The following is a 15,372-nucleotide window of genomic DNA, read 5'->3' as shown; positions in this document are numbered from 1 at the left end:
ACCATATTGTTCCCCATCCCATGTGATTAAGTGAGATAGAAAGGGGGTCAAAAGATGTGACTACCTAAACTTGTAGTTTTGAGAAATCAATATTCAAACCTTGTAAACATTTAGCTTACAAGCACTAAATCCAACATAAGATAACATAAGTTCAGCAATCATGTTTCTCTCTATCGTATAATACAGTTCTGTTCTGTTTTTAGTTCTGGTTTCTGTTTTGAATTTGAGTTCCAAGGTAAAGATGTTTTCACCCAGCAGTACTTATTAAAGTCAATGTTCCCTCCAAAAATCATTGCTGTATTCTATTTGGACGCCATCTCCACGGACAAATGTAAATATAAGTTCAAGGTCATTCTGCATGTGACTTTCAAAGAGTTTATCTCCAATGTAAACAAATTCCGAAACTGGTTTCTTTTCATGAAGCCAAAATCGTACCGTTCCTGTGATAACAAAACTGATATCCCCATTGATGTTAAGTACTCTTTCATACCATTTATCTCCCAAAATAGGACAGAGCTGGCGATTCTCAACACAATGGACATTTCGTCCTCTAGACTCCTTTATCACTCCAATGTCTCTCAAGTATGCCTGGTAAATGTCCATATCCATATATTCAGTTATTCGCACTTCTGGAGATTCCCTTTTGCTTGAAAACAAGGCAAACTTTATGTCTCTAGCAAGACGATAGAACATGGCATTGGCCCTGTCTTCCAAAGATTGATTGCTTGGTGAAAATCGTGGCGTGTAACGACCAAGAGCAAGTTTCGCGGTACCCGTTAGCTGTTCAGCATCTCTCCACTCATCGTACTTAGCTCCATATCCAATAAAGTGGATTTTGACTTTGTTAGACGTTTCATTTCTTTCAATGATCTAAGAAAAAAATGATAATCCTTGAAACACAGTCAATCTTAGAAGCTAGTTGTCTTCGATTTCAAATTAGTTTGACCCAAAAGATTTAAATATCGTACTTACCTCGATCGGATAAATTTGCTCTTTATTGATTTTTTCTTTTTTGGTTTGAATCTTTTCCGCTCGTATACCAACTAAGCCGTCTTCTAAAGTTTTAAAAAACCCTTTCTCGGGACGCTTACGCTTACCCGCCATTTTGAAAGTTGGCTCCTCCACGCATGCGCTATATTATTCATGTGCAAAATGCGCAACCCTGGGGCGAATGTCTCGTCTGAGTGGCCAATATTTTCGTATGACAAGAACATCTCGGTTGAAGAGTATCAGTATTGTCAACGTGTATGGGACGAACAAAGTATGCAAACATTCCGAGACTTTTTGGTATGGTACAACGATCTTGATGTCGAACCCTTTGTGGAAGCAGTGAAAAAAATGATGGACTTTTGGCGGGAAAGAGAAATAGATATGTTCAAAGATGGTGTGTCGGTTCCCGGCTTAACCATGAAATATCTGTTTGGCTTTCCCGATGAGACGACGTATTTTTCTTTGTTCAACGAGAGAAACAAAGATTTGTACGATCTGTTCAAAGAGAATAACACGGGTGGTCCATCTATTATTTTTCACCGTTACCACGAAGCGGGGAAAACTAAGATTCGTAAAGTGGAGATGTTAGCTAAGGGAATCGAACCCAAAACCTGTCAGAAAGTTCTTGGTTATGACGCCAATGCTATGTACTTGTGGGCTATCATGCAGGATATGCCCACAGGGTCTTATACACGGAGACGTGCTGAAACCCACTTCAAACCCTAGAATTCTAGACGAATGGCAGATGAGTGGATCGCTTGGGAAGCTCATCAACGAGGGATCAAGATTCGCCATCAACTCAACAACACCGAGAAAAGAGTTGGGGCTCGGCATCTTCCTGTTGATGGGTTCCACAGTGAAAGTCAAACGGTCTTTCAATTTCATGGTAGGTTTTTTATTCTTTCTTAAAATTGGGTTTCCTGTGGTTTTATGTTTTCTAGAACTTTGGGCTGCCTGTCTTATAACACATATTATTTCTTTATTCTTATTAGGCTGTTTCTGGCATGGTCATAACTGCCATTTAAACAAGGGGAAGACCGTGAACACCATCCGCAACAAGTCCATGGTTGAGCTGAGGGAAGAGACGCGCGCCAACACCGAATACATCGAGAGTGAAGGCTATACTGTGGTGGAACTGTGGGAGTGCGAGTGGCGGCGAATGAAGAAGACGAATCCTCTCCTTCGAAGATTCTTGTACTCTGAATTAAAACGTCCCCTGGACCATTGTTGGGCCCTCAATGAACAACAGATTTTAGAATCTGTTGTAAGTGGAACTTTATTTGGAGTGGTGGAATTCGATATCAGAGTTCCGGAGTCTTTGAAGGAGAAGTTTGGAGAGATGTGCCCCATCTTCAAGAATACCGAGATTTCCCGAGAAGATATTGGAGACCACATGAAGTAGTTTGCTGAGGAGAACGAAATCATACCACAGCCAAGACGAAGTCTTATTGGCAGTATGAAGGGAGAGACGATCCTTGAAATGGTACTTGGAGCACGGGTTAGAAGTGTCCAAGATCTATCAAGTGGTAGAGTTCACTTCTAATCCTTGCTTCAAGCCATTTGGGAATGCAGTGTCTGATGCGAGAAGAGCTGGGGATGTTGACCCCAGTAAAGCCATTATCGCAGATACCATGAAACTGGTAAGTTGTTGATACTTTACAAATTTGCATCTTACGGATGATTAATTTTGGTTTTTACTCTCTTTTGTAAGGTTGGAAATAGCAGCTACGGAAAAACCATCACGAACCAGATGAAGCATCGAGAAGTGAAGTTCTGTGATGATGGAGTTGTTTCACGGCACATTAACACCAAGTTTTTTCGTCAGCTGGATCCCATAGACGAGGATACGTATGAAGTGCAATCTGCGAAGAAGAGGATCAGTCTGAATTTGCCTATGCAAATCGGCTTTTTTGTTTACCAATATGCGAAGCTAAGAATGTTAGAATTTTATTATGATTTTTTAGATAAGTATGTAGATAGGTCTGATTTCCAGTATTGTGAGATGGATACGGATTCAGCCTACATTGCTGTTTCTGGGGAAAGTGTGGAAAGTTTAATCAAACCCGAGTTGAGAGCGGAATTCGAATCCGACAAAGCTAACTGGTTTCCGCGTACTGATACGCCGGAACACCGGGCTTATGATAAAAGAACGCCGGGGTTATTTAAGGCAGAATTTGAAGGGGAGGGAATTATTGGGTTATGTTCTAAAACCTATTATTGTTTTGGATCCCATGGTAAGTTTAGTTGTAAGGGTATTAATAAGAAGACGAATGACATTAATAAGGATAAGTATTTGAATGTATTATTAACCCAGCGAAGTAGTTCGGGTATCAACAAGGGTTTCAGAGTAGTGAATAACAGAATGCATACTTATACACAAGCCCGGGATGGTTTTTCCTATTTCTACCCTAAGAGAAAAGTATTGGAGGATGGAGTCACCACCCTTCCTTTAAATATTTAGTTTAAAATAAATATAATGTATATAAAATATTTTTGAGAATTAGATTTTCTTTAATTCGTAAATAGTAACTAGACATTTTAAATTAGGATGATAATGGAAGACAAATATATGAATAGGTGAACGCGTCTCTTTGAAAGTCCCTTCTGTCACCTTTTGTCACCTTTTGTCCCTGGTTTTTAAGTCAAAAATGTTTGAAAACAAATAAAATAATCCCAACATTTTATAATTTGATGTTATAGGACATTTTTAATTCCATGAGTCTTACAGATAAGCTCTGAATTTTGTAAATAAATCTCTAAATATTTTGATAAGTAATTCTTATAGGATGTTTCTTTAATTAAAGTATTGTAAATAGTAATGAACAAAGATTTTTAATAAATATATTTGGTAGTGAACACGTCTCTCTCTCAATGTCCCTTTTGTCACCTATTGTCACCTTTTGTCCCCGATTTTAAGTTAAATTTGTGTGCAATTGTGATAAAATTTTAGTTGTGCCTAAACTTTCGTGGAGTGAACATGTCCAAGCGATATTGTAAGGATTGTCCGATAAGTAACTGTGGATCGAAGTATTTGGTGAAATTATCCAATCATTTGGCTCAAGTTCATAATTTATCAAGGGAGGAAAGAAAACCGCACTTACAAGAAGCGAAATTGCAAACAAGTAAAGTTGTTCGAGACTACAATACACCGAAGTTTCAGGAGAATTGGCTTATTCCCTCGAAAAAGATAAAATAGACGATTATAGACTTGAATTTTCATTCACCGAGATGGATCCAAGGCTTGTACATCCATTTGGTGCTCTTGTAGCCGGTCCGACATGTTGTGAAAAAACACAGTTTGTGAAACGGTTGTTGGAAAATGCTGAAATGATGATTGATGGTCCTCCACAAAATATCTTATGGTGTTATGGAATGGATCAACCTGCTTATGAAGAAATGATGCAAACTATCCCCAATATAAATTTTATTGAAGGATTACCCCACGACTTGGAATCCCAAATCGTTCCTTCTGTTCGTAATTTAGTCATCATTGATGATTTGATGAACAAAGTCAGTAATGATAAACGTTTGACGAACATTTTCACCAAAGGTTGTCATCACAAGAATTTGTCCTGCATCTTTATCTTACAAAATATATTCCATCAAGGAAAAGAATTGAGAAACATCAGCTTGAATGCTCACTACATGGTTCTGTTTAAATCGCCCAGAGATAGCAGTCAAATCAATCATCTAGCCAAACAAATGCATCCAGGTCACGTCAAATACATGCAAGAAGCTTTCAATGATGCCACTGCAAGGCCTCATGGGTACTTATTCTGTGATCTAAAACCCCAGACCCTAGAAGATTTTCGATTGAGAACCAGTATCTTTCCAAACGAGACTCAATATGCTTACGTCAAGAAGGGTTAAAAAGATCAGCACACAAGGAACTTTAATCAGTTGACCATGAGTCGCCGTGCGAGAAACAATTACCATCACTTGAAGGTGTTGTCTACTAGTAAACCTAACCAAGTAAAAGCTATCCTGAAAGAAGCCAACGATTCATTAATCCAGACTCTTTGCGAGTGTGTACACAACGTGTTAAGGTCTACAGTACCTATCACTCCCAAGGAAAAAACTAAATTGATCGAGTTTAAAACTCCTTTGCTGAAATTAGTGGATAAAGAATTAGCGTTACCAGAGAAACGAAAGGTTTTGGTCCAGAAAGGAGGTAATTTTCTATCTGTATTACTCCCACCTGCCTTAGCTGTCTTGGAACAATTTTTGTAAAATGAATCATACCAGGAAGATGGTGCTTGTTCCTGAACAGACCTTGGAGAGATTGCAACAAAGACAAAAAGTCAACACCACGCCTTTGACTTCCAGACTCAAGGATTTGGATCATTGATATTCAAGATGTCTTGAAAAGCAAAGAATTAACTGATGAAGAAAAAGTACGGGAATATGTTCAGAATTTACAAAATTACTTGACGTATTACTATTAGCGGAAAGATCATCCCTTGAAGGTGAAAATGGATTCTCCGATTCCAAGTGAAAAGAAAGAACAAGAGAAACCCTCCCCAGAGCCACAAGAGCAGGAAGAAGAAGATAAGATCGAACGAGATATTTTAAGGGGTTTACCAAAGACCCTGAAAGGAAGGGGGAAACTTTTAATCGGCAAGATTCGTGAACATCCTAACATCGTGAAGTGGGATCGTAGTGGCCAGTTGATTTACGAAGATAAACCCTTGTCTGGTTCACACATTGGAGATCTAGTGGGGGATTTTTTACGAGCGCGCAAAGGGTTTGACCCTCTTGGATGGGAAACGTTTGCTAAAGGATTTGCCAAGATGAATGCTCCAGAAGATCTGGTCAGAAATGAAAGGAGAAGAACCGCTCTCAGAGAGTTTAAAGCAAGAGCCAACCCTTTACCAGAACATGATGACCAATGGATTACCCCTACGCCACCCCTGACGGGAAGAAAAACCGTAAAAGGTCCTATACGAAGTGCAACGCGTAACCCTAAGAAACAAATGCGTCAACGATGGCTTAATTTTGCTCCATAACTGTGTGTAGCTGTAGTGTGAACAAATAAAATACTAGTTTGATCGTTACATGGTGTTTATTGATTTTTGTCTGGAACTTTGATGTTTGACAAGCCTTTTCCTAAGATATTTGTATAAGTATCCAAAATACTTAGTGATAAAATAATACACTAAACGATCGTTTTTCCTTGTATTTTTACCAAAGCGGTTTACTATAGTTTTCATGGATACGTTACGACAACGATTAATTACATAATACAAGCAATAATGTCCACGCACATTAGAATTTAGACTTTGAAGGTCTTGGTGATTATAAGTCCAATGATGACTATTCCTTTCTAGAAACTCGAGAAAATGTTGACTGTACTCTTGAGGCTTCAATCCATAGGAATCAAAAAATTCTCCCTCTTTATCTTGAGTGAAATAAAACGCACACCAATGAGAACCGGGACGTCCTATAGGGTCGACGTTGGCTACAAAAGCTGCTGGGTAATGCTTGATCTTGTTCGGCAGTTGGTCTGACGGGAAAACTCCTTGAAAGATAGGGTTGGTGATGGGATCCCTTTTCAATACTACCGCAATCTGTCTCGTGTTCATGTTTAACTCGACCAGTTAAAAGTCACGTTTCGATTCTCATCAATCTCAATTAAAGAATCAAACTCGGCGTAGATGATGCAGTTGACTGTCACAGGCAGGGGTTCTGCAAACTGAATGCCGATGCGAAGGTTGCCTTGCTTTATAGGGGAAATGTGAGGTCCAGCGGAAAGATCGGGGCTCAAATCAAAGGCGAACAGTGTGTATCCGTTGGGGTAATCCTCGCGATTGATCTGATTGCCTTGGTTATGAAATAGACTTCCCGTACCAAAAAACAAGCTCATGTATCCTGGGTACAAGTTTTGATCAAAATTGAGTTGCAATGCCTTCATGGGGTAACTTTCACCATTGACGTAGACTCCAACTTGAGTTGCTTTGAAGTGTTGGAAATTGAAAGGGTTTCTGTTGAATGAACCGTTAAAGGCTGTGTTTTCTACCAAGCCCAGAATGATCCGTTTAGGAATAGATCCTAAGAAGACATCGTCGGGGGAGAAAGACATTTGACCCGTAGAAATGGACATGGCTTTGCATTCAACTCTTCGAATGGCGTAGAGGGCAGGTGCCTGTTCTAAAGCAGTAGCAATACCCAGGAAAGGATCGTCGTAAATCTTTACTTTACGGATATACAACGTGGACTGTAAGATAACCAGCTTATAATTGGCATCCGCTTCTGAAGAGACGAGACAAAAACTGTTTTTGCTTCTATTGAGTCTGATACGTAGCGTCACACCGTCGAGCAGTAACCGGTCTTGACAAAACAGATCTAGATGTAAAGGTCCCATGAGTTCAAAGGGAGAACTCCCCTTGATGTGGTTGTATCGGGCATGTAAACCATGATTTCGATTAGCAGCTAGAGCTAAAGGATCCACAGCATCCATTTTCCCTGGCGTATCTTTTATAAAGAGTTCTGCTCCAAGTTGAGAGGTCTTAGCATCAGATCCATAAGTCATGAGGGTGGTGATCATAGCTCGATAAGGGTTGGTGTTGGTAGACGTTGATATCATTTTATCGTTGATAGTCAAATCCACTTGACTGAACATGGCCTGTTGGAAGAGATTGACGGGTCCCACTTTATCGTCGTCGGCTAGATCGGCTCCATTAGCTTTGGTAATCTTTACTTTGTTATACACCCAAGCTTGCCTCAAGTCGGTAAACTCATCTCCACTGCCTGAGACGTTAAATTCGATAGGACCAGAATCGGTAATGTTTGAGATAGGAAAATATTCAATCCACTGTCCTCGTTCAATGTTAGTCTGCACACTCGGAGCCAGAAATAAATCCAACTACGATTTACTGCAATGCTGAGATCGAGTTGGGTGAGCCATTATTATTGGAAGAAGTAGTACGGCGTTTTTTTCGCTTTTGATGTTGTCTGCTTCTTGGCTGGAGGTGAACTGGCGTTTTTAGCTGAGGTCTTTCTTTTTCTACCTTTTTGACCGGCACCTGTTTGCGCTCCTGAAGCATTCTGGGTATTCGTTAATCTCTTTCCGGCTTCGTTGACTCTCTTCATTGTAGAATCCTCCAAATCTTGACCTTCTAAGACATCTTGAGCTACATTCAGACCTCCTCTCAAGGCTTCACGGCCTACAGCTTTCATACCGGAAGATAAATGGGGAACTGCCCATCGATAAAGACCTCTTAGGATAGACCCTAATCCATAACCCTGTTGGACCGTAGCACCGCGAAAGGCAGGGAGATTACCTCCTTTCTGCTGAGCTTGTTCAAGGTAGTAATTCTTGTAATGTTCCGAACGTGGATGAGGCATCTTTACTCTTTAATGAAAGTACGGTGAGGCTCTGCGGAGATGAAGTGTTAACAACACTCTTCCAGTTTCAAATGAGACTTTTTCACCTGTGTCGCGCTTAATATTGACCTCGATACTTTCGAATTGTTTTCTGCTGACCGGTAGATACTGCGGGTTCAGAAATATCTTGCTCACACGTTCCCCATCTCTTCCCTCTACAGGGACGATTCTCAGTAAGGGTACATGGGAGTCCCCAACGACTTGAGATTGAACGGTATCACAGTATATGTAGACATAGAGGTTATGAAAGCCCAAGTCCACTTCTCGTGAGGCGGTGGTAGTCTCGGAGATCAATTTTTCTTTTGTGAATCCGAGCGTAGTTCCAATATCGCTGAAAAAGATTGAACGGTTATCTAGTAGATGAATCGTTATTTTTCGAGTTAGTGTGTCGTAAGAAAACCTCACTTTATCTTCATGCCCTGTGTTGTCGATTAGATTGTTCATGGCGTCCACAATGTTCTGCACTGAAGAGTAATGACCTTGGCGGACAATATAGACTTTGATATCATCTCCTTGTTTGATATAAAACCGATTTCAAAATGTTCATGCACATTATTCCAGCTAGGGGGGTAATGAATTTCGGTTAAAGCCACCTCCCATTCATCAGTGAGGTTAATGGTTTGCGGTAGGCGAACTCTAAATTCCGATAAGGTATTGGAAGGGAAAACATCCATGCTGCTATTGGAGGGGAGCCAGAGGTAAAACTGAGTGTTATCCATAACGACGACTGGCGTGATATGAAGGCGCGCAAGTATTGCTCTAGCATTATATAGAAACAAGACAATTGAGAGTTTAAACAATATTTATTGGTTAATTCAAAGGGATTACAATTTTTGAACTTGGTTTGCTGGGATCCAGGAATTGAACTTATCTGGATACCCTCTCCATTTCACAAACACCTCAGCGACTCCACCCTTGAGTTTACGTCGCTTCAAGACCTTTTCTATCTGATACACATCATCTTCTTTTTCTATTTTCTGAAGTTCTGGTTCATAAAATACTCCTTCAATCATTTCTCCCTGTTGATCCTTCAGACGATAGACAGGTGGATTTCTCGGAATTCGCTCTGTTACAGTAAATATTTCGATACTCCAATTGGCTTTATATCCTTTGTCAAATATTTTCTTAGCTTTACTGATTCTCACTTGATCCCCGACTTGAAATCGAAAACGCACGGGAGCGGCTATTGATGTTCCATACAAGGTATGCCATACCGCATTTTCATTCTTTTTCGTGACTTCGATGGGTTTCATTCGGATACTTCGATGAAAACTTCGGTTGTACGATTTGAGTAGATCTGGAAGGATGTCGAAGGTACTGATGTGTGTTCTTGTAGGTGAAATACTTGTAGAGTTTTGTCTTTATTGTACGATTAAAACGTTCTACCGCCCCACATTTCGTCTCTGAATGAGTAGTGAAGAAATGGATGCCTTGTTTTTTCAAATAATTCTGAAAAATCTGGTTTAAAAGTTCAGTTCCTTTATCCGTTTGCAACTTCTTGGGTTTTCTTCCAGATTTCAAGATTTTGGCAAAAGCGTCTGTTATCTCTCGTCCAGTCTTTGTCTTTAAAGGAATGGCCCAACCGTATTTACTCAAAACATCGATGCAGGTCAACCAATACTGTATCCTTTGTTGAATCGACTCAAAGAGCCTCAAATATACCAAGTCGGCTTGGAAATTGATCATCTTTTCCGCTGACAATCACTCTGTTTCTTGGAAATCTGTGGCAGTACGGGCTTATGAACGGAATAGGTTTCTTGTTTTTGGAGCCAATCTTCGATTTGTTTATGGGTTACTTTCTTGAACCCTTTTTGTTTTAAAGCACGGATAAAGGGCATCCACACCCGAAAAACTTGCGCCGTTTTCGAGATCGTAGTAGATTTTATGTCAGCTTCGTCCTCCATCAGTAAATTCCGAGTTTTCTACTATAATCTGACCCCCACAGCAGGCCAGTATGCAACGAACTCGGTTGAAGATTCGGTCCAAACCAATTTGGTAAGATGGTGGAAGACAACCCATCCTCTATCCGCACAGCTAGAAGGTAGGAGGAGAAATGATCAAAGTCGAGAGTGTGGTCTGTTAAAAGAGGTACTGAAAAAGTTGTTCCCATTCCCTCTCGGTGAGTCGTAGTTCCTCTGCAAATCGTAGGCACACCAATAACCTTCCCATGTTATACTTTGTGTTGACTTGAGCAAAAATAAGTGTGAGAGCTTCTACTCTGTTTTTAGAAGAAATATCTCGATTGAATTCTCGAACCATGTACGACCAATTGATCTTAAAATTAATCTTGCGAGCTACGGATCTCAGTATTTTAAAGTACATCCTATTGAACAAGGAGCAAAAAGAACCCATGTTGACTACAGCAAGGACAGATAGATAATGATGAGGTATAAAAGACTTTATTGCTATATATCATAAAAACATATATACATATTCATGACTGCATTACATCACAAAATTTTACATCGAGTTCCATAGGTTCTTCTTCTTTTCTTAGAAACTCTTCAGGGCAATGTATTGGAACATGAGGACTTTGAACTTGACTGAGCTTGTCCGACAGAATGATCTGAACTTTTTCAATAGTACTGAGTTCGTTATCAAAATGAAGAAGTTGACAGCGCAGCAGATATACTGTAGTCCATGGAAGTTTATAGAGTTCACTTAAAGTGCCACTACGACGAAATTCGGTGTCTCGTTTTTAGAATAATTTTTACATTTTCAGAAACTATGAAGACTTAAATTTTGCTGGCCCAAGCCTTTTTTATTTCTGTGAACGACAAGTGCCTCAAATTTAGACATAAAAACGCGAATTTGGCGTCCGCCATTGCTACCGAGTGTTCCTATGAGCCTGCGATATTACGCTGACCCGTGACGTCAGTTACTCAACAACATTGCTCGAGCTTACTTGATTACTTCAGATTTGTGATGATGTTTGAGGCAGATTTCGACGAATACGATGCGGAATTAGATCCCATAGCAAATGAACAAGAAGTAGAAGAATACTCATTGGAAATAGAACGCGAAAATGAAGAAGAGGAGACACTTTTGAGACGTTTTGCCGGCGAAGTCGAGGTTCTTGACTGGTAAGTACGCGTTCGCTAATTGTGTGATGCACATGTATGCATTATCATAGTTATCACATTATTTGACTTGAAAACAATCATATTCTTGTAGGTGCAAGTGTAGCAAATGTTCCTTACAACATATTGTGAAACATGAGGAATGTCGGTGTTGTATGCAGTACGATAGATGTAGAGAAAAAATGCAAGAAATCGATCAAGAGGAGGAATGCATTACAGACCATGAAGCCTTCAGTAGTGTTTGCCTGGACCAGTGGGTTCTCGAGGTTGCAGGGATTGGTCTTACGACAAAAGGCAAAAAATCATATACTGCAGCATTAGGAAGAGGAAACCCTGCCAATTCTGAGTAAGTGAAGTGTCAATTGTTCTCTTTTTTCTTCTACAAGTACAGTTGTAAGGTAACTGATGATAATCAAGGTAATAACACATCGTATCAACGATTGTTTTACCAGCTAATAGCCAATTTTTGGTATCATGTAAGCTTACTTTCACACACATGATATTTAAGGTATTAATTTTAATTGACCTTAATTGTTTTTTTCTACCTTCTACAGGTATTTTAGGTCTGTCGCATACAGACAATTTGTAAGGCTTGTATGGGGATATGTTGGGGCAGCCAAACGCCTTCCTCTTCCATGCTGTGTATACAACAAAATACGAGAAGCATTCCCAAATGATGATGACATGTATAAAGGTTATGAGGAAGATGATGATGAAGAAGAAGAAGAGGAAGAGGAAGAAGAAGATGATGATGATTATGGTAATGAGAGTAACATATCTTAGAAAGTAACATGTCATAAATAAAAAGTATAAGATTATAATATTATTTAGTTACATATTTTACAAATATGATTTATTATGAACCACTTTTAAAATATCTTTCTTATTCATGTCAATCTATTGACATCAGTTTGATTTAATATATGAAATGTCAAAGATAACACATTGTTTGCAAAGCAAATAGAAAATAAATAACAACAAATCAACAATGAGAAACCAATCATTAATTTCTACATCTATGTAGAATTGCTGCACTGTCCTTTTTTGTGCCCTTTCAGTGGCTTGCCACACTTCCTACACTGAGGTGCCTTTCGTTGTTTGCCACTAGTACCAGCTTTGGATAACAGTGATTGCAGTTCAGTTTCTGTCAAAAGTAAAATATATTTTTGAATATAAGCATCAAGGATCTCATCAGCATGCACACTTGCTTAAGGGATTGAAAATTGAAATATTTTATTGCAGTTTTTTACAACCTGTTTCAATGAATTGCTAAGTGTAGTGATGTGTATCTGATAGACCAGAAAAGATGGGACTTGCATATTTTCTGAACTGAACAATTCTTACTTTTAAATTATAATTCTATGAAATAAAGTTTGTAACAGTATTCATTGGGCACCTGAACATGTTGGAGGACAAATAGTAGTTTCCTTTTGTTTTCTGGATAAATATTTCTGCTTTGCTTCTTCTTTTTCTTGTTTTTCGATTAACATACTTTGCAGAGATTCTGGGACATCATTTTTTAATTCTGTTGATATTTGTTTTAGCTCTGTTCTTGGTGTACTTATCAAAGTTTCATATATTTCAGCAACATAATCTATTAGAAGTATAATTAAAAACATAGAGTAAGTATTATAGAGATCATTAATTTTTTCAAAACCAATTTTGTTACCATAATTTTGTGTCACTTTCAGCTCTCGAACAGTTGCATCTCCACCTTTGAATTTAGGATACTTGACTGTGAATTTTGCCTGTCCATTGACATCTACTTTGCTGTCCCTATTGGTGTTATAATTAAAGTGAAGAGCAGATAGAATAGTCCTGGGAATAGAATGTAAAAATGCCATTACATATAATTACTTAGTACATAAACATGCTAACTGTACTTTTAGCACAAACATTTAAATTAAATTGTCCTGTTTCTAACCTGCTAAGCATGCCCAAATATGAAAATGCCAGCATTTTGGGTGCAAACTGGTTAATTACTGAGTGGTATCCTTCCAAAGAACTGGTCTGTGCAACTGGTGAGGCTTGTTTGATGGCTTTTACAAGTGAGGTTTTACTCAGAGCATCACATAGTTTCCAGTATGCTTCAGAACCTGACATAAAGATAATTATTTAATTTTTGCTGTTGGTAATTACTTTAAGCCATTAAGGCAGTGTATTAAAGACAAGTAATACCTTTAGTTAGCCATAAGCGTGGAGTATTGATCACACCATGTGCACACTTGTTGAATACCTTATTCGGAATGTCCTTATGAACATTTATGATATGATACAGAAAGGAATTAAATTTGGCAATAATAACATCACCATGCTTAGGTGTTGTTGATGTCACTGCCCAGTAAAAATGGCGTACACAGGCTTTTCTCCATCTCCCAATGGTTTCACAGCCTTTTTCCTTACTCAGTCGTATCAAAATCTTTTGTATTTCTAGTACAACAAGAAAAAATTATATGTATTAGAAATATATTTAAATATTGATATAATAAGTTAATATGTATCAATTTGCATGACCCTTACAAAATCTTGGATGTAGTGGTCCATATCCTCAAGATGTCCTTTTGTTTTATAATTAGTATACCAATTGTTGTTCTATTCTCTTGAGAAACATATGTAAGCTTTGTCAGACTTACTTTTGCCAATGTGCCACAGATCATAAAAATGGTCTATTATTGGTTTTCCAAGGGCTTTGCATTTCTTTGGGCATTCAACCCTCATCCACTTAGCAATTGACTTATGCCTATCAGATATGAAGGTCTTAATTATCATATCAGTGGCCAGCAAGAATGTTAATGCCTTTTGATGTCCTTGAAACTCTATTTTGGAGGAGCTTCCACATTGGTTTGCCTAATAAAAAGCAAAAGACGTAGTACAAATCATTGTTATTGATAAAGTATATATGTAATTTCTTTAAATGTGTTCTGTTATATGCACCTGCAAAAGTACAATGTGAACAATAAGGCCAATGGTGCAGCAAAATATGGTATATGTGCCATATTTTGCTGAATGGCCCATGCTGTCGTGCCTTCCGTCTCCAGCAATAACTACTTCCTTGTCTTTCAGTGTTGATAGAATTTTGGCTTGATAAGTCCTCCAAAACTTGACTATGGCAGGAACTAGGAGATGCCTCTGGTGGTAGTAGTAGGAAGGGTAGTGATATGTTAGAAGTCCCATGTGCTGAAATACCAGCAAAACTTTGTTGATTGATGCTCCAGCACACAGAATGGCGAAACGTAACAAAATATTTCCTGCTGGAAATTTTCCAAGGAGGGTTGGTTGACTGTTCCAGATGTGGTCATTCTTGCACTTTGAGCAGCTAGACGTAATCGAAATCATAGTACCAATCTGTGAAACAGTAACTTTTGGATTGGGAAAGAAGCACATGTGGCAGGTCTGGAACAAAAGTAAGAGTCTTGAAAGAAAAACTATCCCCTTTGGTTCATCTCTTATGTTTTTTCCTTCATGATCTATCCTGCATAGTTTAAAAAAAGCCAGAGTTAGACAATGTTCGTAATAACTGTTTTGATTGTTTTCTGTGTTCAAATACCTTTTTTTGCTGTGTACTCCCTATATGACAGTCATCAGTGGATGATGCTTCAAGCTCTTCTGCTTCTGTGGGATGCCAGAGGGGATCTTCATACTGCGTATCAGGGGTTTCCGGTTTTTCCTCTTCATCATCTTCATCTTCATCTTCATCATCATCATCATCATCATCATAGCTGGTGTACTCTGAAACAAGATCAACTGGACTGGAATCTTGAAAGTCTAGTTTCTCAGTTTGGATTGATTTGTCTTGCTTATTTTCTATAAATTATGAGAGAATAAAATAAAGGAGATTAAGTTTATGATTCACTTGCTGAAATGCAGAAATGAGAATGTGCATAAGAATAGATACCAGTAAGATTGCTGAAAGTCTTCA

General features: G+C 38.7%; 4 protein-coding genes across 4 annotated transcripts; 1 reads left to right on the top strand and 3 right to left on the bottom strand.

Annotated features, from left to right (window-relative positions):
• Positions 1-270: 270 nt before the first annotated feature.
• On the bottom strand, positions 271-1,104 carry LOC148908511 (uncharacterized). The gene is made up of 2 exons (XM_089035906.1): positions 973-1,104; positions 271-870 (listed from the first exon to the last, which is right to left on the bottom strand). Exons 1-2 carry the CDS (start codon positions 1,102-1,104, stop codon positions 271-273), a joined length of 732 nt encoding a protein of 243 aa, XP_088892032.1.
• Positions 1,105-6,574: 5,470 nt separating this feature from the next.
• On the bottom strand, positions 6,575-8,334 carry LOC116289010 (uncharacterized protein F54H12.2-like). Its single transcript, XM_089035904.1, has 2 exons — positions 7,998-8,334; positions 6,575-7,737 (listed from the first exon to the last, which is right to left on the bottom strand). The coding sequence occupies exons 1-2, from the start codon at positions 8,332-8,334 to the stop codon at positions 6,575-6,577; spliced, it is 1,500 nt and encodes a 499-aa protein (XP_088892030.1).
• Positions 8,335-11,010: 2,676 nt separating this feature from the next.
• On the top strand, positions 11,011-12,316 carry LOC116306553 (uncharacterized). Its single transcript, XM_031716630.2, has 3 exons — positions 11,011-11,456; positions 11,548-11,799; positions 12,008-12,316. Exons 1-3 carry the CDS (start codon positions 11,299-11,301, stop codon positions 12,234-12,236), a joined length of 639 nt encoding a protein of 212 aa, XP_031572490.2. The 5' UTR covers positions 11,011-11,298; the 3' UTR covers positions 12,237-12,316.
• A 153-nt stretch (positions 12,317-12,469) lies between these two features.
• Positions 12,470-14,877, bottom strand: LOC116306552 (uncharacterized). The gene is made up of 7 exons (XM_089035903.1): positions 14,388-14,877; positions 14,087-14,300; positions 13,632-13,883; positions 13,378-13,549; positions 13,123-13,271; positions 12,850-13,047; positions 12,470-12,597 (listed from the first exon to the last, which is right to left on the bottom strand). Exons 1-7 carry the CDS (start codon positions 14,835-14,837, stop codon positions 12,470-12,472), a joined length of 1,563 nt encoding a protein of 520 aa, XP_088892029.1. The 5' UTR covers positions 14,838-14,877.
• Between the last annotated feature and the right edge of the window lie 495 nt (positions 14,878-15,372).

The sequence above is a fragment of the Actinia tenebrosa genome, unplaced genomic scaffold (assembly GCF_029948245.1).
Source record: "Actinia tenebrosa isolate PJP-AT-01 unplaced genomic scaffold, QUT_ActTen_1.0 PGA_scaffold3__52_contigs__length_22856419, whole genome shotgun sequence".
In the NCBI taxonomy this organism is placed as follows: domain Eukaryota; kingdom Metazoa; phylum Cnidaria; class Anthozoa; order Actiniaria; family Actiniidae; genus Actinia; species Actinia tenebrosa.
Note: the sequence above shows the minus strand (reverse complement) of the source record. Positions and strands in the feature narration are given on the sequence as shown.